Source organism: Rousettus aegyptiacus, unplaced genomic scaffold (genome assembly GCF_014176215.1).
Source record: "Rousettus aegyptiacus isolate mRouAeg1 unplaced genomic scaffold, mRouAeg1.p scaffold_m13_p_5, whole genome shotgun sequence".
NCBI classification, from domain to species: Eukaryota; Metazoa; Chordata; class Mammalia; order Chiroptera; family Pteropodidae; genus Rousettus; species Rousettus aegyptiacus.
Window position 1 is genome coordinate 6068153 of NW_023416308.1, and position 23269 is coordinate 6091421.

Sequence of the window (23269 nt, forward strand, 5' to 3'; positions counted from 1 at the left end):
TAAAAAGCTCCCACAGTTCAAATTCAAGAAAGAAAAGACAGATTGTACTTTGGCCAGAGTAACGAGTAACTGCGGTAAGCGCATCCTAATCCATACATGGCAATGTCACAGTAGCAACTACACTCAGGAAAGCCAGCCTCTCGGTGACAGCTCCACGCCTTTGACTATCAGCCACTCCAATGGGGCTTCAGGAAAGTAACTGATGACAGCGTGAACAGACAAGGTGCAAGAAGGACGGATGTGGAGAATAATGCAGACGTCTAAACAGGAGATAAAAAGTATGCGACTTAACAAGTTAATAGTGGAAATGGGCTGAAAAGGATAAATTTCAGGAGCATTTCAAAGGAAGAATTAGATACGGCAAGGACAGAGAGCCGGATTCATATCTGACTCAGTATCTAAGCATCAAAAATCATCTGAGTATCACCTAAAACAGGGAAGATAGAGAGGAAAGCTGATTCAAGAGTAAATAATGGCTACGCTTTTAAAATTGGTATCTTTATAAGTCTGGGCGTCTTTCTTTCTAAGAGAAACAGCCCCCAGGCCTGGATCTCAGGGGAAGGACCGTCCACAGCAGAAGCCATGGAAGCATGAAAGGCAGATGAAGGTGGGTCAGGGCAAAGCTGTTTCCTCAGGTGAGGTCCGGGGTCCTCCTGTGTCACGATAGTCCGGGCCCACCTTTTGACTCCTCGGTAGAGCTTGAAAAGCATTTTAAATGTGCTTCCCTGGGACTCTTAGGAGCTTAACCTCTTGCTCAGAGAATGTGTTATTTAGGGAGAAGAGGAAACAGTTGAACTTGAGGGATTCTGGCTTCTGTGAGAGTATAAGAATAAAACTGAGAACACTTTTTGTTTGTTTCAACGCCTTTCTTCAGTTTCAAATCTGTTTCTTATGTTATTTCAACTAAGTGATCAAGTTAACATCTCAGGAATATTTCTTCATGGGAAAAGTGCTGTAAGCGCTCTTTCTAGACCAAATGGAATTAAATACTCTTTTCCCTGGACCGTAGAAGCTAGAAAATCTAGATGAGTGAGTTAACACTGAAATGGCCGAACGAGCTGCTTAATTCATTCCAGATGAAGTAAAATACCAGAAAAATCCATTGAATTTTTTTTTTATTTTAAAGAATCAATATATTGTCTGTAAACTTTATAACATTTTCATATACAAAATAAAAATATTAACACATTAAAAAGAAAAAATCAAAGAACTTTCTCCTCTACCTACCACGTCGAGTCTTATTTATGAAACGTCATGTCTTCTAAAGCATGGTCTGCGACTCCCTCATAGGCTATCAGAACGCAAGCTGTGTTGCAAAGTAACCCACATGCAGGGGTTTTTGGTTTGTTTTTCACAGGTAAAATATAAAGTCAGCAACTTTATATAAAGTTGCTGACTTTATATTTTACCTTCAACCTCAAAGCTCTTTCTGGAAACCTAATAAGTGAGTTACATTAAGGACTGTTAAACGTGACATAGGACACTGTTTTAGAATATTAACCCATGTGTATAAGCCTGCAGTCTTCTCTTTTGTAGCAATTACTAAGTACTTCCCACACGTTTTTTTCTAATTCTTTGTTACCACAGAGTTCTTTTACACTAGGAAAAAGAAGGTAGGGTGGGTTATTATTAAAACCATTTGAGATCACTGCTCTAAACTACTATAATTTCTAGCCTGTACATTAAGTACCACAGTTAATTTCACACATTTAGGTCTCCTTATTTGATAAAATGTATAACAGAAGGATACTCAGAAAGAGTCCTATAAAAAAATGATTAATTTGGCAAGTTATATACTTGCTAAAAATAGTCCAAAATATCTTAAATACAACCTAAGCCAAGAATATTGGAAAGCAGAGGCGGGGAACTAAGGCCCTCTCACAGGCACACAGCTAAGTGATGGGCAAAAGTTTAGTCACAAGTAACTTCACTGGAGAAGTCTAGCAAACTCCTTTTCTTCTGCCATTTTTCTATGGGTCTTCTTAGGGTCTTTTCGAGATTTACTAATGGTCACTGGCTCCGCAACACTATGCTTATTAGAGAAAGGAGATTTGAGAAGTAAAACAGATATAGAATGAAGACAAATAAAAAAGCAAAAGCAAACCAACAATAACCACTACCACTTGGAAAAGGACAAAAATTTCAGGACAGAAACAAGATTATAGTTACTGTAAAAGCAAATGGCATGAGAAATAAGTAAATAATATGGATAATAACAAGAGCATAAAACCATTAAGGAAGTTAAAGATAATTTCTTCATTATAGTTTATGAAAATGCTAGCACTAGAACATTGGAGGAATGCTATTCTAATTGTGAACTATTTCATTTAGGTTCCAATCATATCCCTGGGGACAAAGAATAAATTTTCACTTAAAAATACCCAGGCCAGCTACCAATTTACAGGAAATCTGAAGACTACAGGACCTATTAAGTAACACCACAGGGATATAATCAGCAAACTCCAGACTGTGGGAAATAGTTCAACAAATAAACTGCAAGGGAAAAAAGATACTGAATGTAATTTGTATTTTAAAAGAAATTTAAAAGACATAGCAATGAATTACAACGTATAAACTTTATTTGGACCTTGACTCAAATAAACATATGTAAAAACAAGTATGACTTTATAAGAAAAGGAGAAAGTTGAACGCTGACTAGCTATTTAATAATATTAAAGAATAACTATTAAATTTTTAGATGTGATAATGGTATTGCGGTATTTTTTCTTTTTTAGTCCTTATTTTTTAGAGACACATACTAAAATATCTATGGATAAAATAAAATCTAAAAATTTGCTTTAAAATAACCCAGGAGGGTATAGCATTGATAAAACAGGATTGGCTATGAGTTGATAATTGCTGAAATTGGATGATGGAAACATGAGGGTTCATTATACTAGTCTATTTTTATATTTGTTTAAACTTTTTCATAAACACACACACAGAGGACAGACGTTAGTGCAAACTCTTGACTTTGAATTTAAATGTAGCCAGTGACAGTAGTCAGAGTACCTGCAGCCGTAAGGACAGCTCATAAATAGTTCTAATAGGGAAATAAAGGCAATGAATTAATCTGAACGGAGGAAAAAAAAAAAAAAAACGCTCTGACATAGTCCTAAAATTAAACTGAAAAATGCTGATTTTCCGCTTGGTACATACTGAAAGCTATTTATTTCCATTTCGAGATCAGGGATGCAAGTGAGTCGTGCTAAGTACCTGTGGAGCTCAGCTGTTGGACGTGTGTGTATGAGAACTGCTGACGTTCCCTGATGGAGCTGTAAATGTCGTGACGGAGCCGGGTTGGCGGAGGCGGGAAGGAAGCGACAGGTACTCACCGGCGCTGCATTCCTGGGCTACCAGGTTAAGAACCTCCACGGCCGCTGGACACTGTTGTATGAATTCTTCGCAAAATGAGCTGTCTTCCAAAAGCTGGGCCATGACCAGGCACGCTCTTAATGTTAAAAGATTTACAATATTTCAATGTCATCAATGTTCATTCTCTAAAAAGTCAACTGTGAAAAACATTTCCATCAATTTTGTCCCCTAATTTACGACAAGGTTCAAACTCCCCCTTCCTCTTGCTTTTTTTTTTTTTCCCTGAGCTGGATTGGTTTGGAAATACATAATTTCTCCTTTCCCAAATAGTGACTATGGGCACTGTGTGGATGATCTGAATGGGGAAAAATGGTTGGCACCTCCACTACATGGAGACACGAAGTGCCGGAGGAGGTACCGGCATTGCACTGTCTCGTAAAGCCAAAATGTGCTCCAGGGGCAATATCGGTGAGCCGGGAACAAGGGGAATCCAAATGCCTGGAAAATCCGTATTTTTCTGATTCCCTCACCAGATTAAAAAACACACACGAGAACGTTCTGAGAAGTCCCATTACCAAAAGAGAACCTCGTCACTACTGTTAAATGGTAAATAACCACATATGTGGGAAAAGGCTGTTCTTCTTTCCAACATCAACGCCTGGGAGTATTCCCCTGTTTCCTCGTAATCAGTTTGGACAGTGATGCACCAGATATGTACTAAGGTGGCCTGAACCATTTTAAAAGGGCAAAGCGACAGAGGAATTCCTGTGACAGAGCCAAGTTCTTTTAACGAAGCAAATCACCGGAGCCTTGTGTATGCATTCCATACACCGCATTTTGATTATTTTCTTAGGAGAACAGCTAAATTTTATCTCAAAATGCAGGAATTGGGACATGCAACCAAAATGTCAGTAAACACAGCACAAGAGAACGGTTTCTGTTGCTCAGTTAGGCATGGACTTCATGCTCTGACCCCACTGAGACCCCCGAGGGCCGCTGCCTCTGCGGCCTGCGCCACATCAGACGTTAGGGGACCTTTGCAGGGTGCTCACCTTGTTCTGATTTCAGCCAGGAGCCGAACGACTGCCATCACAGGAGCTGACCCATCTCCTGTTGCAGGAAGTGAGGTGTGAATAGAGAGACTTCCCTCCTGAGGAAGCAACATGGACTGGACTGCCTGCACTACCTTCTCAGTTATGGACAGTTTATGAAGAGGCAATGCCTGATGGTGGGGGGGCATGGCAAAAAGTTAAATTCGAGTAGTTAGTTTATAAGAAATGAGGGTGTTATTATTATCTGGAGTTAATGCTCAAATTTTCAGTTAAAAAAAAATATATCACCATACAGAAAATTGCAAACTAGACCATAGCAATTAAGAATACAATACATAATGGAATATTTCCAGCCAAAGAACTGAATTTTGTCATCTAAGTAGAAGTTTTCACGCAGATGTTACCATTAAATAATCACCTCCAGTATACAAATACACATCACAAGTAAAATTTCAGATAACCAAGCATTTGTGCTTCTGCACTGAGCACGGGCGTATTATTCATTACAGTACGGTTACCACATTTGCAGTGACATTTTATGATGCATTTAAAAATCACCTTACCTCTGATCTCGGAACACAAAGTCTAGACAATGGAATAGTCAATGTGTCTGATGCTTGCGAAGTCTTTCTACAGTCTACGGGTGGGAATCTGACTGTAGCTATACCTTCCTGTTCATTGATAGAAGCGACTACTCCGATGCTTCCTGATATTCCTCTACCTAAAACCTAGAGACACAGGTGGATTAGTACCATCTACCAGCTCTGACGGTGTAAGCGACGACCTGACGTGACAAGTGGGAAGAATACATTCACGGCTGGCGTTATCAGCATTACAGTAATAGTTTATTATAATGCAGAAACCGAGCCCTGAACATGAGTTAAAATAGGCCCTAAAACCTTACGTCAATGTGATCACGATATGATTTAATTTCAAAGTTTCAGTTCTAAAATATTGTCAATATTAATGACACCACAGGACACAAATATTATGGTTAACACTATATGGTACTGTTCTAATATCTGAATAATCTGCCACATGGTGGGGATTGGAAATCGTGAGTTTCTCAGATTGCTTTTTTTAGCTTGAAGGAATAAGGATTTTTGTCCAACTGAGTAGATGAGACTTGTTTTAGATGGTTAATCAACAGATGCTTATGTACAGGAGGAAAGCGATAGCCTAGGGAGCTAGTGGCTGGTTACCTGAACCTCGGACCCGATCTTGATTGTCTCTTTGAAGCCTCCAAGTGCGCACAGTGCGGCGACCGCCTGGCGGGCGATTCTCTGAAGTTTGGCAAGTTTTCTGCCACTACTGCTTCCATTTTCCAGAATGCTTTCCGCATATTTTCCCAATTGTGGAATATACATCAGCGCACGAGACAGAACCTAAACACAAGCAGCAGCCCATGGAGGGGGAGCAAAAGCTTTGGCCATTTTGACACTAAGGAGAATGAAGTACTAAGGGGGATGAAGGGTCTACGACAATGTCCACATCGCATGAACTGAAGGAACTCCAGATACAGAGGGATGAGAGATCTTTTAGATATCATCACTGCCATATTTACCTTAGGTAATTGGACAGAACTGGAAATACACAAAATGTGGGAGAATCAAACACATGTTAATAACACCCCCAAAGTAAAGCAAACATTTATCCGAAGGAAAACCATCGCAGCATACCGCCTGTATCTCAATGCCCAATTACCTTTGGGACACAGTATGAAGAGCTCGCTTGCAGAATGATTATGTTCAGAAAGGGGGATTGATTACGGATCTCTAGCTTTTGGGAAACTGGACTATTGTTTGTAATAATGTAATTATTGACAGAGCGCTCAGGAAGTGTAACTCACACAGGGGCTTCCTTGGGGCTTGGTAAGCACCCTTAATGAAGCCACTAAACCAAGACTGCGTGATTTCCTAATGTTGGTACCAGCCAAACACAGGCAAGGAGGAGAGACAGGGATGTGGTTCTTTCCCTGAGAATACTGTTCTATCTTCTGCAAAATTAGAATTGGCAGCAATGGGAGACGTAGGTGAACAGAGTTGAAACTACTAAGTCAAAGCAAATTCCAGGGGAAAATTAACGAGTTCAACCGGCCAGTTTGAGAAGTCTCTCTACTAAAAGGTCCCCTGCTGGGGGTGATTCAAAGACCACTAACTTCCTTCTTGCTTCCTCTGCTAAGCAGTTAACACTGTACCAACCTTTTCTGCTGTTGTGGTCCATATCTGAGCGGCATTTGATTCGGGTGCCATTAGCAAGCTATGAAGCAAGGCGATCACCTCCGCGGCCATGCTGTTGGCCACGTGCCCACTGATGAAGGGTCTGACGGGGTCGGTCCTGCAAGTGTCAACAGGAAAAACTGTCAGCGCCCCGTGATGGTAAAGAATGCAGACAAGTGGCTTTTAGGATTAGCCTCAGATGGAAACATTCTCTGTTTTTACAAGAAAAAGTAGATTTTTGTTGACCAAGAAAAAGAGAAGCTAAATTATCATTAGGAAGAAACTGCTCCTTTCATATTATTTCTGGTAACTAAAGAATCCTCAAACTTGCATAAGCCAGCAGGACGGACAAAGGATGCGCTGCCTGGAGCCTTGGTCGCAAGCACAGAACATCTTCCCAGGGCAACGCTAGCTCATCCTTCCCACTCTTAGAAAGCTTATGTATGCAGAGAGTTGGGGGGCAATATCATTCGGACGAAGACAGCAAGACCAGAGTTCACTAATACTCGAAAAATCTATAGCTGGTGTTGCTGGCAGTGGCCTTCTCAGAAAAACAATCCTCTGGCTTCGGATGTCCACTCGGCCGGGAGCACCTCCCTATTCATCCACTACCACCTCAGACAGGTATCTTAAGCCCTCAGTCCTCATTTCCGGCAGGTCAACCGAGGGACAAAAATCAAAACCCTGAAAACAAACCCACCCATCACGAAGTGAATCTGAGAAGCGTGTAGACAGGTTCTGCCCTGTGAAAGGTTTTACCTCGCGAGGTCAGAGTTCCTCTCTCTGCAAATGGAGGTTTGGGCGGTTTTCTTTTTGTCACCTGTGGACAGTCCACTCACAGTCTCCGGGTTGACTGATTCTACCGGCGGCCCGACGCTGACGATGAGGCCCGACTGTGCCCACTTGGTCGCCTTTCGCAGAGCGGCTGCAGCCTCTTCCGTGATCACTTCGCAGCAGCCCCCCTGGAGGGCGGTTTGGAGACATGCCCGGTATTCATCTCGCTCTTCTCAGTGCTGTCATAAACCTGTCCTCCCCACCCCCAGAGCAATCCGGGCTCGTTTTTAAAAATTCAAATATTATATATAAGAAGTGAAATTTCCATAAACGTCCATGTCCTCCAGATAATTGTTAATCCTCTAGATTTTTGCAATGCAAATTATGACGCACATAATCATGAATCACACTATACACATAGTTTTTCCATTTATCTTATCAGTTATCAAAAGATCATGAATGTGTTTCTGTATCGGCACATACAGATTGAGCTCTTTTTTTATAGTTGTATAGTATGTCATATATGAATATAACAATTTTTAAAAAATGATTCAAAATTGTTTTTAAATTGAAGTAAAATTGGCATAATAATTTCTTTGCCCTCCTGTTTATGAGTACACAGGTCCTATTTTGTTGTTTACAGACAGAACTTTGAAGAACATGGTTGTCTCTGGCTACTCGAGAACGCCTCTACCCTCGCCTTGACAATAATGGGTATCATCCGTCTTTAACTTTATCTGCCTGACACGTAAAAAATGACATATTACTGTTGTTTTTATTCCTATCCTTTGTTTACATACTGCGTAATTTGTGAGCCTGGGCATATCTTTACGTTTTGATGGGCTATTTATCTTTATTACCTATTCTTTCCACTGACTTTCACCTATTATCACTTTTAAAGTATTTTTAGGCTGTAAAACTTTTCTAACAGAGCTAAGAAAAAAAAATTTTAAGTCAAAACCAAGAGTTCTCTTTTATATTTTACTACTGATGACAAATTGATTTGATTAGTTTTCCTGAAAATGGCCTTAGTTGAGCCACTGACTCTCCAATTTCTTACCCTGCCTCTCTGTGGGGACTTGAATTAACTAAAAAAAAAAAAATTCTCGTGAAAATCTGACTCATGGCAAATGTTCTTCAATCATGGGTCTTGTCAGAGCAGCTTTCTCCGTATTGGGCTTACCTTGGTCATGTCTCGATCCATTTTCACGACCTTCTCCATGTTGGCACCAGTACCGAGTCGGAAGGGCCGTCCTTCTGAGCTACTAAAATGGGAAGGCAGAGAGAGGCAAGGCTCTTCCAGGCACAGTCAGAGGTGGGGGCTGCACGCCGTGAGGCAACCCAGCAATGGTCAGGCCACCATTACACGCTGTTACAGGCTTTTAAAATCCACAGTAAGGCTCAATTTTTCCAAAAGGGAAATGATTTATTACTGCTTAATTATAGCAGTTCTAGGGATCAAAACAACAGCTGTTCTTAGAGTTCAATGATAATTAAAAACCTACATGAAAATGGTGTACAAACTAAAGAACTGAACAAAATTGAGAGTTGACACCTATAATAAAGGGGGGCTGGGCACACAAGGAACTCGGTAAGTGATCTAGATCTCAGCGAGGGGACCTTAACCACAGCATGGATCTGATGCCCTGGTGTGAACGACCGGATCTTCCTTTCTAATAACTCAGCTTCCTCTGCCACCAAATTTGTACCATGACGTTTCGCAGTGCCCAAGAATGTTTCTTGGAGATTTCTTCATCTGAGCATTGACCTGCCCTGACCCTCCTTGGAGCATGCCAGTAGCCCATGAGTGCTTCTGGTTGCCTTGATGGCAGACAAGGGACCCCATTATGAGGATGACGCCATCACCAAACCATTTGTTTGCACAGAGGACTCTTTCATCTAAGACATAAACGCCTGCTCTAAAGTCCCTTGTGTTCTGTGGCAGGCCTTCCCATTGTCCCGGATCCCACTAACAGGGCCCCGTAGGTCTGTAATCATTGGACAATAATTCCCTATTTTTACTTCCTTACACCTGAGCAATCATACCATTCTTACTTCAATGAACTAAAGCTTTAAAAAAGTTTCTTTTATTTCTCCACCTCACAGTCCACGGTATCCCTGAATTTACTGATGGCTAAAGAACGCCAGTAACACTGTTTGCATCGTTCCTTCTCCAAGTCAAGTTACGCTACAGACTCTCCACCAAACACAAACAGAACACTCTCAACGGGGCGTTCGCTCTGAGTGGTGGAGGAGCCGTGACTGGAGAGGCCTGTGTCTGCGTTTCAGCTCGGCCCTGTGACAGGGATGGGGAGTGACAGTGATGACGCCTTAGGATTGCTGGGGGGGCTCAGACAGTTGAATTGTGTAAGCGGCTTACTCAGCACAGTGCCTGCGAACATAGTTAGTGCTTGCTGACATGTAGCTGATACAATCATCGTCACCTTAGTAACGGCTGGAGAACTTCATGGGATGACTGATCTTCCCGCTTGTGGATAAAGATAGAGAGCTTGCCATCTACTGCTTCGCTCTCTTCTCCAGGATCCTTATCTCCTTTTAAGGAATTCTTGGGACTGGTTTTTGTCAACGTGGTGTCAGGTTCGGAAGCAGTTGGAGAAAGAACCGTCTGACATCCTTTAAGCAAACAGAAAAGCTGCCATGTTGTTTGGGTAGGAAAAGAACTGGCTTTGGACTCCCTCCTCCCCCTCTCGCCCTCTGTCCCTTCTCCCTTGTCTCTCTTATGAGTCTGACTATCCCCAGGAAGTGGGCACCTTAGTGCCACTCTCCTGTCCAAAAGCTGCTCACCTGGGACCACGTAATCTGCCAGCTTTGCTAAGAGCAGCGAGGCGATCTTGGACGCTGGGTCGCTGGGGTCCTCCTGCTCGCTGTTGAGGGAGGGGACGGAATAGCTCCACGGTGGGAGCTCCACGTTCCCACAGTCCTCTACGCTCATCAGCGGGAGCGCCGCCCGGCACAGCTGGAGAATGATGAGGACCAGCTTCGGCGACGGCCGCTGGTCAAGCAGCAGGGAGAGGAGTTTGGACACACAAGCTGGCTGGCTCAGGATGGCTTTCCCGATGTGACTCCTGGAAAAGAAGAAAAGGTACATGACGCTGGTAATGCTGATCTACAGACATGCAGAAGCAATGGTTCCCTATATGAGGTTAAACGAGCCAATGACTTCAGATTCACAAGGGGACATGGATTTGGCACCACGTTTCCATGAAGGAGAAGTCAGAGGATTTTGTAAATATCTGATGAAAGCTCACAATTGACCAATACTTAAAAAGAAAGATGTTTGAATATTTTCTGATCCCCGACGCTTACTTCATTGAGATCCTGTGGCTCAGCTGATTCACTAAGCACCGAGACCCAGAAACCCAACCAGGGGCCTGACAGGTCAGCCTTGAACCCCTTTCTAAGGAGGGCTTCCAGACCACAGGTGTCACACAGTGCCGCGCAGGCCTCACCAGTCGGGGACCTGCCCGAACGTGTCACATTTCACCGAGAAGAAGGCGCAGCGGCCAGCAGAAACCACATAACAAGCAGCCTTATGTGGACAAGCTTTCGTGCGCCTCGTGGCTCACACATGATGCTTTTAAACCTCCACAGAATATCTTTTATCAAAGACACGGCACGAGAAAGTGAGTTAAGTTTAGGTCCTGATTATTCTTTAATCTTGCTATAATGAGGGTAAGAATTTTTGGATACTGAATCCAGATATAATGACTTGAAAGGCTGGCAGATGTTACAAGTAAAGTGTTAAAGCAAATGATATTTTATGATGTAGATATTCACCTAAATAATCCTTACATTTGGAATTGAACACTATTTTTCAGTAACTTCCTTCTCTATCATTTTTCTTGAGGCAGAAACATGTTGGAACAGCCCAACGATTTAGATTTGTCAAATGAAAACCATTACCCAAAGGCACCCCAGTCTTTCAAGAGGAAAGCCACCTCTCCCGCAGCCCTGGCTGACCCTGCATACCTTGAGAGGTCATTGAGGAGACTCAGGACGTCCTGGAGAGCATCATTGCCAGCAGCCTGGTTGCCACAGCACTCGGTGGCTCGGGCCAGATGGTTAGTGAGAAGGCTGGACACCTGACGGGCCAGGCCTGAGTGCACAGCCTCTGTGGAGCCGCCTTCAGAGTTAAAGAAAAAGCCTGGTGAAAACCCAAGGGAGCCAGGCGAGTCTGCAGGTGTGACGAGCCCTCCCCTTGCACAATTTTTCTTTAACTCGCTCAGTATTTCATTAGCCAATCCCATTAGCATCTCCTCGTCAGATAACGTCTGCACATAAAAACGGTAAAAGTAACCCGAAAAATGGCTCCATGTTGGGGAAAGGCATCATTCTTAATTAAAACCGAGTTAATCCTTATAAAACCAAAGAACGTACTATGATTGACAGGGAAGAATCTCCATTTTACAGTGATGAAAACATCTTAATTTCTAACTCGCACCCTACCTCTTCTCAAACACAATAAAAGAGTTTTTGGATCCTCCTATTTTCACCATAGTGTGAGCTCCCCACCCGCCAAGCATCTTTTGTGAAAGCCACAAAAACTATTTGCCGTTTCCTGAATCCCCCGTGTTCTCTTGGTAATCCCTCATATTCTCCGTGTACACACACTGTTTATTCTGCCTGGAATCCTTCCTTATCCTCCAAGAATAACTGACATGTCACCTTCTTTGGGAGGCTTTGCCTGGTCCCAAGCACGACTAGTCTGAAGAAACCTCTACGGTCCCACAGTACTTCGTATGCACCTTGATCATGACACTGATCACACTGTAATTACTTGTCCATTGATCTATTCCCCCCATTGGACCATGCATCTTAAGAGGAAGAACAACGCCTTATTCATCTTATGCCTGTCTATTAAGACAATAAAATGCATAGTGAATAAACAAACAGATAAATAAACAAGATATATAGTATACAGACCTGGGATATTATGGAGAAATTATCCTTGAGATTTACTTTTCAAATTGAATTGGTAACAAAAAAATAACTGAGAAATGGCACCTTGAAAATGCAACTGAGAAACTATTTCGTAAAAACATTTACTTGGAGACTTAGCAAAGCTGACAAGAAGGAAACAAAAGATACCGTCTCAGCTTCCTGGGGTGACTGTACCCCCTTCAACATGGTTGTCCTTCCTGCTCTCCGCCCCCCAGCTTTATTGAGGTATGATTGCCAAATAAAACTTGTATATACTTCGATTACATGATGCGAATTTTAAAAAGGTGGACGGTGTGATTTTATACACATTACATTGTGAAATGACTATGTCAAGTTAGGTAACACATCACCTCACGTAGTTACCTTTCCCTTTGTGTGTGTGGTGGGAACACTTAAGATTTACTCTCTAAGCAACTTTCAAGTATACAGCGAAGTAACTATAATCACCATCCTGCACATTAGATCCCCAGAACTTCCTCATCTTATAACTCAAAGTTTCTCTCTTTGACCAATCTCTCCCTATTTCTCCCTCCTCTGACCCTTGGCAACCGCTCTGTGTCTATGAGTCCGGCGTTTTAAAATCCCGCACATTAAGTGAGATCACTCAGTGTTTGTCTCTGTGTCTGGTTTGTTTCACTCAGTATCACGTCCTCTAAGTTAGGCTACTGTTCAACGTCACAGTGTAGCTATACATTTACATAGAACTGTGCTGGTGAAGAGGCTCTCATGAAATCACTCATTGATTAAACTCCACGGACTATGTAGTTTAATATAGCCTCTCTTTCCCCCATCCACCACGAATAATAAACAAACACATCGACAGAAGAAAGCATTGTGTTCTAGAAAGGAATCCTGCTTCTTACCTTCTTCCTTTTCCCACTCGACGCAGCGGTTGGCGAGCACCTGGAAGGCTGCCCAGGCCATGGTGGCCACCTTCTGCTTCTTGGTTTGCTTCTCGCTGGAGCTGGACTCCGTCTGACTGCTCAGGCTACACAGTCGATCCATGAGCTGGACAAGACCGCTCCGTACCAGGCACTTCTCTTCGCTCCTGGGCCAGGGGGAAAGTATTGTATGAAATCAACGTAACTGACCGGCCCTCAGGAACCTCTCACTTAAGACTCAGATTATCAGAGGGACAGAGAACATGTCAGTACAGCTCTTTGTCTACAGCTTAGGATACTACCATGTATAACTGAACACAGAATTTTTTTTAGAATGACGATTTCTTTCATAAATAAGGAGCTTCAAGTTCTGATTTTTTTCACGTAGAATGGCAAAGTAAAAACTGATGGAATCAACTCAAGAGCACCATAATAGAAAAAAATTATATTTTATCACAAGGGGATTCAAAGAATGATTTTATGAGTGCTTGATATCTTCAAATTATTAATCAAGTGAGTAGGAGAGGAAATAAACGTGCACAAGCAAAACAATTTTGCCAAATATGTAAGTAATTTCCTAGAGAGCTTTTACTTTCCTTCAAAACTCTCTATTCTGACAATGTAAAATAATCTCTAATAGACACTTTTGATCATGTAGAAACTCAACGATAAAGAATTTACACAGTAACTTCAGGTGTCAAAAGGCAAGCTCTTTTAATCAGAATGATAATGTCAAAGAATAACCAAAAAAATCTAATTTTTTTATTATAAATATACTTAATCGACTACATTACAGTAAAATTTATGAATAAAAAGCTCTCCCTGGCTTACCTGGTATAAGGAATGGTGCACAGGAGCCCGATGCTATTTGCACATGCAATAGGGTAACGGGCACACAAGGACACAACAGAGGTCATGGTCTCGCCAAAGGCTTCCTGGACCTGCTCGACCATCCCGCCACAGGTTAGCTCTTCAATTCTATGAAACAGAACCAGAACTCAGGCTTCCTGAATGACGTCAAGGACAGTGATAGTGAACATGAGAGCGTATTTCTTCTGAGAAATCCAAGAGTATCTAGATGAATCCAGAACTAAAGGGATCTCGGAGATCATTGGTATTTCTCAAACTGCAGGGCCACAAACCATTGGACAGGATTTCTGAGTGGGCCTCAAAGACAATGCCCACATGCAGCGAAGCCTGGGAAATCCCAGGTTAGGCGAAGTTAAGCAGCGCTCTCTGCTGTGGGACTATTCAGAACTTTACAAAGTCCACATGAGAGTAAGAGAACAGTACCCAACATCTCCCAAACTTAATAATGAAGCCTTTTATTTGAGACACATCTACAGTATCCCCTGCAGCACTGAATACTGTAAATGCGATTGTACTAATGAAAAAACCGAGGCCCAAAGAGATTAGCTAAGTGTCCTTTCTAAGTTCACACTCCAGTTATTAGCAGAGCATGAGACTCTAGTTGATAGGTCTTTCCCAGTGTAAAAACACAACTCAGGGTAGATCCTAAAGCAATTACTATTAGTTGAGAACTGGAAATCCACAAAGATATGCAACAATATATTGTTTATAATAGCAAAAATCAATAAATAAAACCTCAGGTTTAAAAATGGGGAATTGGCTTAATAAAAGTTCAGGAATATGATACCATGCTATACAACTACTAAAAACACAGGCGATAAACATGCCCGATCTCATCTATCTTGGAAGCTAAGCAGGGTCGGGCCTGGTTAGTAAGTACTTGGATGGGAGACCACCTAGGAAAACCAGGTGCTGTAGGTGCTTAAATAAATAAACAAACAAATAAACAAATAAATAAATAAATAAAAATATAGGAGATATCTATGGTAAGAATAAAGACAGCATACACTAAAATGTTAATGAGTTTTATCTCAAGATACTACATTTACAGGTGATTTTTAGTTTGCACTTTGGGATTTTCTGTATTTTTTCAAATGTTTGACATGTGACATTAGTAATTAAGGGGAAAGAGAATAATGGTGCTGGTGTTACGGAGAAGGAGAAGTCGTGCGCTGTGGTGGTCGCGTTCCCCGCTACGCCCTGTGGGCACGCTGGGATAGGGCGGGCACGTGACTCCTCTGGCCGATGAGCCAGCGCTCTGGCAAGAGGACTGACAGCTTTTGAGATCACAGTCTCCTCCTCTACTCTGGGCCCTTTGCGATGACCATGAGCCAAGAAGGACCTGCGATGGACATGAGCAGAAACTAAAATTTTGATTTTTAGGCTGCTGAGACTTTGGAGTTGATTGTTTCCAAAGAATAACCTGGCCTCTCCTGATTGACACCAAAATTGCTCAAGATATTCGCATTAGCTCTGAGTTCACAGGTTTTCCTCCAGCCACTGCCCTTTGCTTGCTGGCCGGAATTCCTCAGAGCCTTGCCAGGAGGCGCGAGCTGCCTCCAGCAGTTCCGGTCCAGGACTTGGAGAGAGAAATGTCTTTTTCTCTCCGAAGATCTTTGAATCCCAGCAGGAAACTAGTACAAAAAAATTCCTCACAAAAAATGTTACAAAACCTTCTTCAAAGTCAGGATCTACAATTATGGTTTCAGAAACTGACCTGGTGAAAATAAGCACAAAAGTATATAAAAATATAGATGTAAGGATGTTGACTGAAGCACTATTATTAATGCAAAAACAAACGAACAAACAAGACAAAAGGAAGGAAAGAGAGAAGAGAGGGAAGGAGAGAAAGAGAGGAAAGAAAGAATGAACCTATGCATCCATCAATCGAGGAGAGTTAAATATGATACAGCCACCCTTACGATGGAGTCCCTGAAGTTCTGAAGAAACTGTAAAGCGGATCTGTTTGTAGAGACATGAAGAGAGAGAGAGAGAAAAAAAGAAAGAAAGAGAGAGAGAAAGAGAGAGAGAAAGAGAGAGAGAAAGAGAGAGAGAGCGCAAGCCAAGACAATTGGAGCAAAACCACTCAGACTACAGTAAGGGATATAATCTGAATTAAGTAAAAAAAAATAAATCACACCCACTTATGTGTACAAAGAGAATTAAATATTTACATATGTGTGATCGATACAATAAGTTCTAAATGAACAGAGTAGAATTTAGGAGGAAAAGGTGAATAAAAAGACATTCTGTTATATGCAGTGACTTTTTTTTTTAATTTCACAAAATCGCATACTTCTATAAAAATAAAAATATATTTTAGGGGAAAACATTAGCAGATACCACTGTCTAGACCTGGCCCCAAGAATCATCTCGAGAAGGGCTTCGCCCATTCGGACGGGGCAGTGTAGACTGACAGAAACAACTTACCTGGGTCCTCCCTGAAGGACCATCGTCACCGGACCCACGAGATGCGTCACTCCGCCGACTCGCACGGCTGCCGTCAGCAGTTCGCGCATGTGCACCAGGGCCTGCTTGCGAGTGTTTCCCCGCCGCCACCTCGTCTGTGCCGCCAAAAGGAAGCTGCTGCTGGACACCTGGAATGCACGAGAAGGAAGCACACCTGACTCCCGCTAACCGTCACAGGCCCCCTGTGCCGTGAGGTGCTATTCATCTATCTGTAGGCGGCAAAACGTGACATACAGCTTGGTCAGGGTTGGTGCCGATGAAAGCAAACAGCTGCCCCAGCAGGACGCTGTAGGTGGGCTTGTCCCTGCTGTCCTCGATGGCCAACGACTGCAGGAGCGTAAAGGAGCTGCTGCGGTGGCTGGTCACATGGCGCCGCCTATGGAAAACAAAAACGGCGTTTGAGCCACAAAACGAGAGACCCTCGCGGAGGGTGTTTTAATGAAGAGCATCCCGCCGCACGTGGGCATCCAAGCCGGGCCATGAGCCATGTACCTCTGATTTGCTCTGGTAAATTCCAGATCTTCATCACCAATCATTTCCAGGTCAGAAGGAGCCGACATGCTGCGAAGGAAAACAGGCTGCCTCACAGCATGAGAGATCACCTTTGTCTCGGACGCTGACTTACAAGCTAGAACGGAAAGGAACAAAAGGGTTGACATACCCGCTACTCCACTTGGAAGGGCAGCGGCGAGCGAAACATGCACAGTCTAACAGTCTCTCTGCTTTCTATGGCAGTTCAGCCACAGAACCAGCTGGCAAAGAAAACTGATGGGTTTTTTAGGCCAATTTTTTTAAATCTAGATATTAGGTTAAAAATTACCTTAGATTGAAAAACTAAAATCTTTTATCGAATCGGATTTCCAAAGAAAGGCTGAAAATTCATTTAATTTCGTAACCTGTCAATGTTCACTTTAATACGGGCATTCTAAAAAGCAAGAAAGTACAGAGAAAGCGATTTCTGGAAGCAAAAACTTAGTTCAAATAAATCCAGATCCTTTTTTTTTTTTCAGAGATGGCCTTTGTTTCCCCTTTAATCCTACATTTATTTAGCTGACCTACTGCCATTTGGTGACACCTCTGTTTTGATCATTTTTGGTATGAGTAAATATCATGCTTGAGCTAGAATACAACCAGCCCTTTCCTATACTCCTTAATCCTACCCAGGGAAATAGTTGGTCTATAAAATAACACTTCAATGGAAAAAGACAAAACTGCATGTAAAGATCGGCTAAGAAAAAAACACATTAAGAAAGTAGAGGTCATTTTGAATCTGTCTTAAGAATGTTAGACAGCTTCAATCTAAAAACAAGATTTCTGAAGATGATGTTCTCTCTGAGGAAACCATTGGTTCATCATCTCTGATACCAAGAGCCTTTTGGAGAGCATCCCTAGCCTTAGTGAGTGGTTACGTCTTTTATGGGACCTTTACTTTACCAAGGGCTCAGGTGGCCAGGGATGTGGTGTAGCAGACCATTCCGGCGCATGATCACGCCACTCACCTGGCACACTTCCCCTGATGTTCGCAGGGAGTGGCAGCCTAAGGCAGGGTCAGAAACCTGGAGTTAGCCTAGACTTCTCCCCTGGGTTGGAGGAGCCCTGGTGATCAGCTGGGGTGCTAATGCGTTCACTTGCTCGACAGCGTCCATCAGGCAATGGGCTAGATAGCTTGGAATCTTTCATTTAAGAATAAGTTTATTCAACTTGTTCCCTCAGGGGAAGACTAACACATTATTATGGGCTATGCCTGGTGGTGTGGATCGGACTTAGTAAAAAGACTCATCAATGTCCCTGAGAAATGTGCTTTCAAGTTAACAATTAAAAGGTGATCAGGAAAAAAATTAGTAGTGGGCATTCATGCCAGAAGGCTCCACCTAATTACTAAAGATGAAATGCAAACTTGGCTTCAAGTAAAGAGAGAAATACGATGCATTACAAGATCCCCAATGTTGACTATTTAATTATATATGTTACTATGAAGCTAACAAACTGACTAAAAACAAGAGGCATCGAATAATAAAAATACATGTCATTGGGCTCCTTGGGTGCTCCCAAGAAAAACGGAACGAGGCAGGCAAGTTCCACTGATGCTCAGCTAACTCACAAAACGCCACATGGATTCAATGAAAAGCAATTCTTGGCTGGAAAAAGCAAATGGCCAAATAAAAAATGTCAAAATTTCCTTGTTCATCCTTTCTGAGATTACAGAGAGTGATTTTTTTTTTTTTAAGTAGCTGATGTATATGTTATGAACAAACTAGTGTGGCGAGCCTGTGCAGGGCCAGCTTTGAGCAGTACCCGGTGTTTCTGCAGGGGTCCCCGAGATGCTCCTGGTGAGGCCGGACTGGGCCGCAATGGTCACGTGCAGCAAGAGCTCCGCTCGGTTCATTAAGCTCTTCACTAATGTCTTCGTTTTAGCCAGTGGGTGCAAGGGTTTCTGAATAAGAGAATTCACTTCTTGTAGGAACTTCTCCCTATAAAGAAAGGCTGATGTGCATTTAGTCGTTCTCTAGTTTACCAAAACCAAAGTTTTTTAATGACAAAGGATGTGAGAAGACGGGGGAAATCAAGCAAAAGTCCCCTGATGAATACGGCTCACCTCCCCGTTCCCCATCTTAGTTTTAGTTCTTTTGGCCCAGTTTCGAATGCCTGGATGCTAACTTCTGAAGGTTAAAATCAAAATTTCCAAATTATCAAATGAGTCCCAACTCTACAATATTCAGTGAATGCACACACTTTTTAAAAACATCTGTTTAGAAACTAGATCTTCAGATTTTGTTGTGAGCATCAAGGTAATAAATCAGCTTTAGTTAATAACATCACTAACCTCAGTGACAAGACCATGTTTTCAAGGTCGTTTCCATCAAAGGAGACTTCCTTCATTGAACACAGAAGTTCTAGTTCTTTCATTTTGTTCTGAAGAAGGAAAAATCGAGAAAAGATGATATGCAGGATCTGCGAAAACTGAGTGTTACTATACACGTTAAAAGGAATAGAAAATTTCAGGGGAAAACCACCTCCTTTGAGCCTTATTTCTATGCCAGAGCACATTTGTGAGTTATTTGATATTTCGATGATTAAAAATGGTATTGACCATTTTCTGGGGATTTCTTCAGTGCTTGCAACTCGGCCTTTTATTTGTTAAGGCTTGAAAGCAAAAACTGATAATGGTAACTTCTTTATAACACTATTAGTCAAAAAACAACTTAGTGAGAAATTTGTATTTCTTTATAAAACTATTAGTCGAAAAACAACTTAATGAGAAATCTGTATTGTATTAATGAGAAATTTATAAAACTATTAGTCAAAAAATAACTTAATGAGAAATTTGTTGATCAACTTTACTTAACCCTTTTAAAGAATGGCTATATTTTGGGGTGTGTAACATTTTAAGAAGGGACATTTCATCCAGAGTCCACACACACACACACACACACACACACACACGGTATATACCTTTGCACTATCAACAGTGATGTCCCAGTGACAAATCATACAACTTGCTCACCTCATTAAAATGGTAATCATAGAAGAAAGGCATGTTGTTCTCCAGTTTCCCCTGCATGGCATCATCAACCTCACTCTGCCATTTTTGTTCTAATTCTGCAACACTCTAACAGATACATTAAAATATAAAACAATGTGAAAATAGATGCAAAATTAAAACAAGTATAATCCAGAAATTCAGAAATTTCAGTTCTAATAATTTTTTAAAAATTCAGATCACTTTTAAACGTCATTAAATTTCTAGGAAAGAAATGATTTCCAACAGTTATAAGAGAAATCTTCGCGTATCAGCTTTCGCTTACCTGCAGCTGTCTCTCCATGGCATTGAGTTTCTTAAAGGTCTCCCCCATAATTTTACACAACAAATCATATTCCTCGGCATGTTCTTCTTGATACTGGAAATTTATTAGGGACTGCAGTGCATCAACCAAGTTCAAGTGCTTAATAACGCATGATACCACCATTTCTTCCATCACATCTGGCTGAATTACATCTCTGTGGTTACAATGGAAACAAGTCAGGTATGAGCCACGCCCTCAACTAACTAATATTGTAATTTATAGTTGAAGAACATAGGCTTTGATTTAAATATATTAAATATTCACCACATGTGCTTTATGACAATAAAGAGGCACAAATATTATATGGTGGCTTTCCTATCAAGTTGGCAATAATTATATACATTTAACTGATAAACACCTAACATTGGCTGATAAACCTGAAAATTCAAGACGCTTCATTTCCTATGATTTGTATAGTTGAAGCTATAGTCATATTACAGCTGGAATAGGTCTAAGGCTAAAAAAAAGTCTTTGGCGCCATTTATCTGTCAATTAATTTTATGTGGTTCATGGCTTGTGGAACGTCGTGCATATGGATGTGGACTGAAAACAATGGTGCTTCTGTATTTTTCATATATTTTTAATTTTTTAAATAATTTTTTTTTTTTTTAGGTGAGGCAACCCTTGGTTGACTTCACAGATTGCAAGGACCTTGTCAGCTTACAATCTCTTATTTTTTAAGCCTACAGCACCCAGTCTTCCTAGGTGGTCTCCCATCCAAATACTAACCAGGCCCAACCCTGCTTAGCTTCCAAGATCAGACGAGATCAGGCTTGTTCAGGGTAGCATAGCCGTAGACTATTTTTTCATTTTAAATTTCACCTGTTCTTTACACTTTTCTCTCTGATATGTCTAATGTTGCCTCAGAAGGCAGAGCAGAGGCCTGCAAAATAGACTTTAAGCAAGACCACCACAAAGACACTTGTAAACTGTAATACGTCACGTTCCAGACTGAAGACTCCTTGCCATCTCTCTAGGTATCGAAAATAAAGAAATGTCTCTAGACTCTACAGAAACCAGAGCTGATGACTGCTAGAAGGTCAAACCAACTGGGAAAAACCAAGAGCTTGCCAAACTGTAGCATGTATCAGAATCAAAAGGAAAAACTGTCAAAACACAGATTACTGGGCCCCAGACTCAGAGGTTTCGATTCAGGAGGTGTGAAATGGGCCCAAGAACGAACGAGTCCCCAGGTGATGCTGACAATGCTGACTGGAGCCCCACGTTGTGAGACGAACTGACCCGGAATACCCCCTGGGGGTACTCCCCTCAACACTTGGTTAAGTCATTAAGTAAACGTAAAATTTGAGGTTCATCTGCTAGACTATGAGAAGAAATATAGCCCCTTTGAATTGTTTAAGCACTTTTTTCATTGGGAAAAGTGCTCTATAGCAACATACTTTATACTTGGCCTAAACTGAGGTCTAGCACGCCCAGAGATTTCCCTGAGCTTTATCATGATTCCTGGAGGCAGCCTGATCCGGGGCAGGTCAAAGTAGTTTCCAACTGGAGGCACAAGGACGTCGGAGGGGTAGGTGAATTCTCTGTCTTCCTCGATAGTCAGAGGCAGTGGAGACGGGCTTGGAGTCAGGGCCGGGGAGATCACGCCATTGGCCTCCACCTGCCACTGGCACCTGGATAGACAGAAAAGAGGTTCCTCGTTTCCTCTTCTATCTGGGAAGCTACTTAAAGTGTGCAGAAAAATCAAACATACGAAGGATCACATTATGCGTTAAGTATTTATTCATCAAACCTTCTCCAGACGCTAAAGAAAACTGAGCATGTTATACGAAACCACATCTTTGGGGATCTACCTCCTCTCTAACGCTTTATCATGAAACCTTTTCAATACATAGAAAAGTTGAAAGAATTTCATTGTTAACACCCAGAAACTGATTACCTAGATTCTAGAATAAACATTTTGCTATGTTTGCTTTATCGCCCATTTACCTATCCTTTGGGGGATCCTTTAATTTAATTATACAATATTTGGGTTACGGAAAAGCTTCTGCAGTTCAAGGCTGCAATTTCAAATTTAGTAAAGGCCCAAAAAGCACTTTGGTGTCGTTTTCATTTTATGTCTCAAAAACACAACGACACCCATCAGACTGTCAGGCAGTGAGCACGATCAGCTGGGAAATGTACTCAAAGTAGTTTTCCACATAAAGTCCTTTTCCCTTGGTGAGCAAAAGCAGCCCAGTTTGAGCCTTTTGTTACCTTTGTAAAAGTTTGGACCGCAACAGCTCCTGACAGGCTTCTTCTTCTTTGGTAATTTCTGGCCCATTGTACAGGATTCTTAACATGGAGCAAGCTAGCACAGACAGACCCAAGGCCAGGTCTACCAGGAAGGGCAAGCCTCCCGACACATCCTCCGAAGACTCCTACAATGCAGACAGGGGCAAACCACACTGGTCAGTGTACGCGGCGGAGCCCTGCCACCTGCACTGTCCCCGGCCACAGGGGTTCACACGGCAGCGTTGAGTATCACTGCTATGGGACACAGGGACAGCACCCAACACCATGAGCAGAGAGATGGTGGCACTAGAATGACCACAGAGTGGAACCTCAACACAGTTCTGGAGAGAGAAGAGCCGCTAAGCCTCCGTATTGGAAACAGCACAAATCCCATGCACGGTTCTTTGGGTATTTCCTCCCAGCTGTGCCTCTGAGGGCTTTGCCACTTCCAGCCTGTGCTCGAGCCAAGATGCTGTCGATGATTTCACTGAATTCATTCAGTGGGTACTGGGTGCCTACTGTGTACCAGCCATTGTTCCAGGTGCCTGAGACACAGCAGAGAACAGCACAAAGACCCCTGCCCTCATGGAGCTCACACTCTGGCGGAGAATCCCACTCTGGAGAGTCTTGGCTTGGTTAGACGTATG

At 42.2% G+C, this 23269-nt stretch overlaps 1 protein-coding gene and 1 pseudogene across 10 annotated transcripts in view; both read right to left on the bottom strand.

Annotated features, from left to right (window-relative positions):
* HECTD4 (HECT domain E3 ubiquitin protein ligase 4) overlaps positions 1-23269 on the bottom strand; it is a 155854-nt gene that overhangs the window by 45187 nt on the left and 87398 nt on the right. For 9 of the 10 annotated variants that reach the window (XM_016149755.2, XM_036221527.1, XM_036221524.1 and 6 more), the window contains 21 exons: positions 22605-22768; positions 21788-22021; positions 20349-20541; positions 20048-20152; positions 19367-19455; positions 18838-19013; positions 17035-17170; positions 16777-16918; positions 16504-16670; positions 14035-14181; positions 13186-13370; positions 11351-11504; positions 10166-10446; positions 9805-9994; positions 8544-8625; positions 7346-7548; positions 6569-6704; positions 5570-5752; positions 4931-5095; positions 4368-4537; positions 3336-3451 (listed from right to left, as the gene is read on the bottom strand). In XM_016149755.2, coding sequence (XP_016005241.1) covers positions 3336-3451; positions 4368-4537; positions 4931-5095; positions 5570-5752; positions 6569-6704; positions 7346-7548; positions 8544-8625; positions 9805-9994; positions 10166-10446; positions 11351-11504; positions 13186-13370; positions 14035-14181; positions 16504-16670; positions 16777-16918; positions 17035-17170; positions 18838-19013; positions 19367-19455; positions 20048-20152; positions 20349-20541; positions 21788-22021; positions 22605-22768 — 3418 coding nt within the window. Of the gene's footprint in view, positions 1-3335; positions 3452-4367; positions 4538-4930; positions 5096-5569; positions 5753-6568; positions 6705-7345; positions 7549-8543; positions 8626-9804; positions 10447-11350; positions 11505-13185; positions 13371-14034; positions 14182-16503; positions 16671-16776; positions 16919-17034; positions 17171-18837; positions 19014-19366; positions 19456-20047; positions 20153-20348; positions 20542-21787; positions 22022-22604; positions 22769-23269 lie in introns of all 10 variants that reach the window. The other variant, XM_016149744.2, reaches the window with a different exon arrangement.
* Positions 21068-21186, bottom strand: LOC118603346 (annotated as a pseudogene).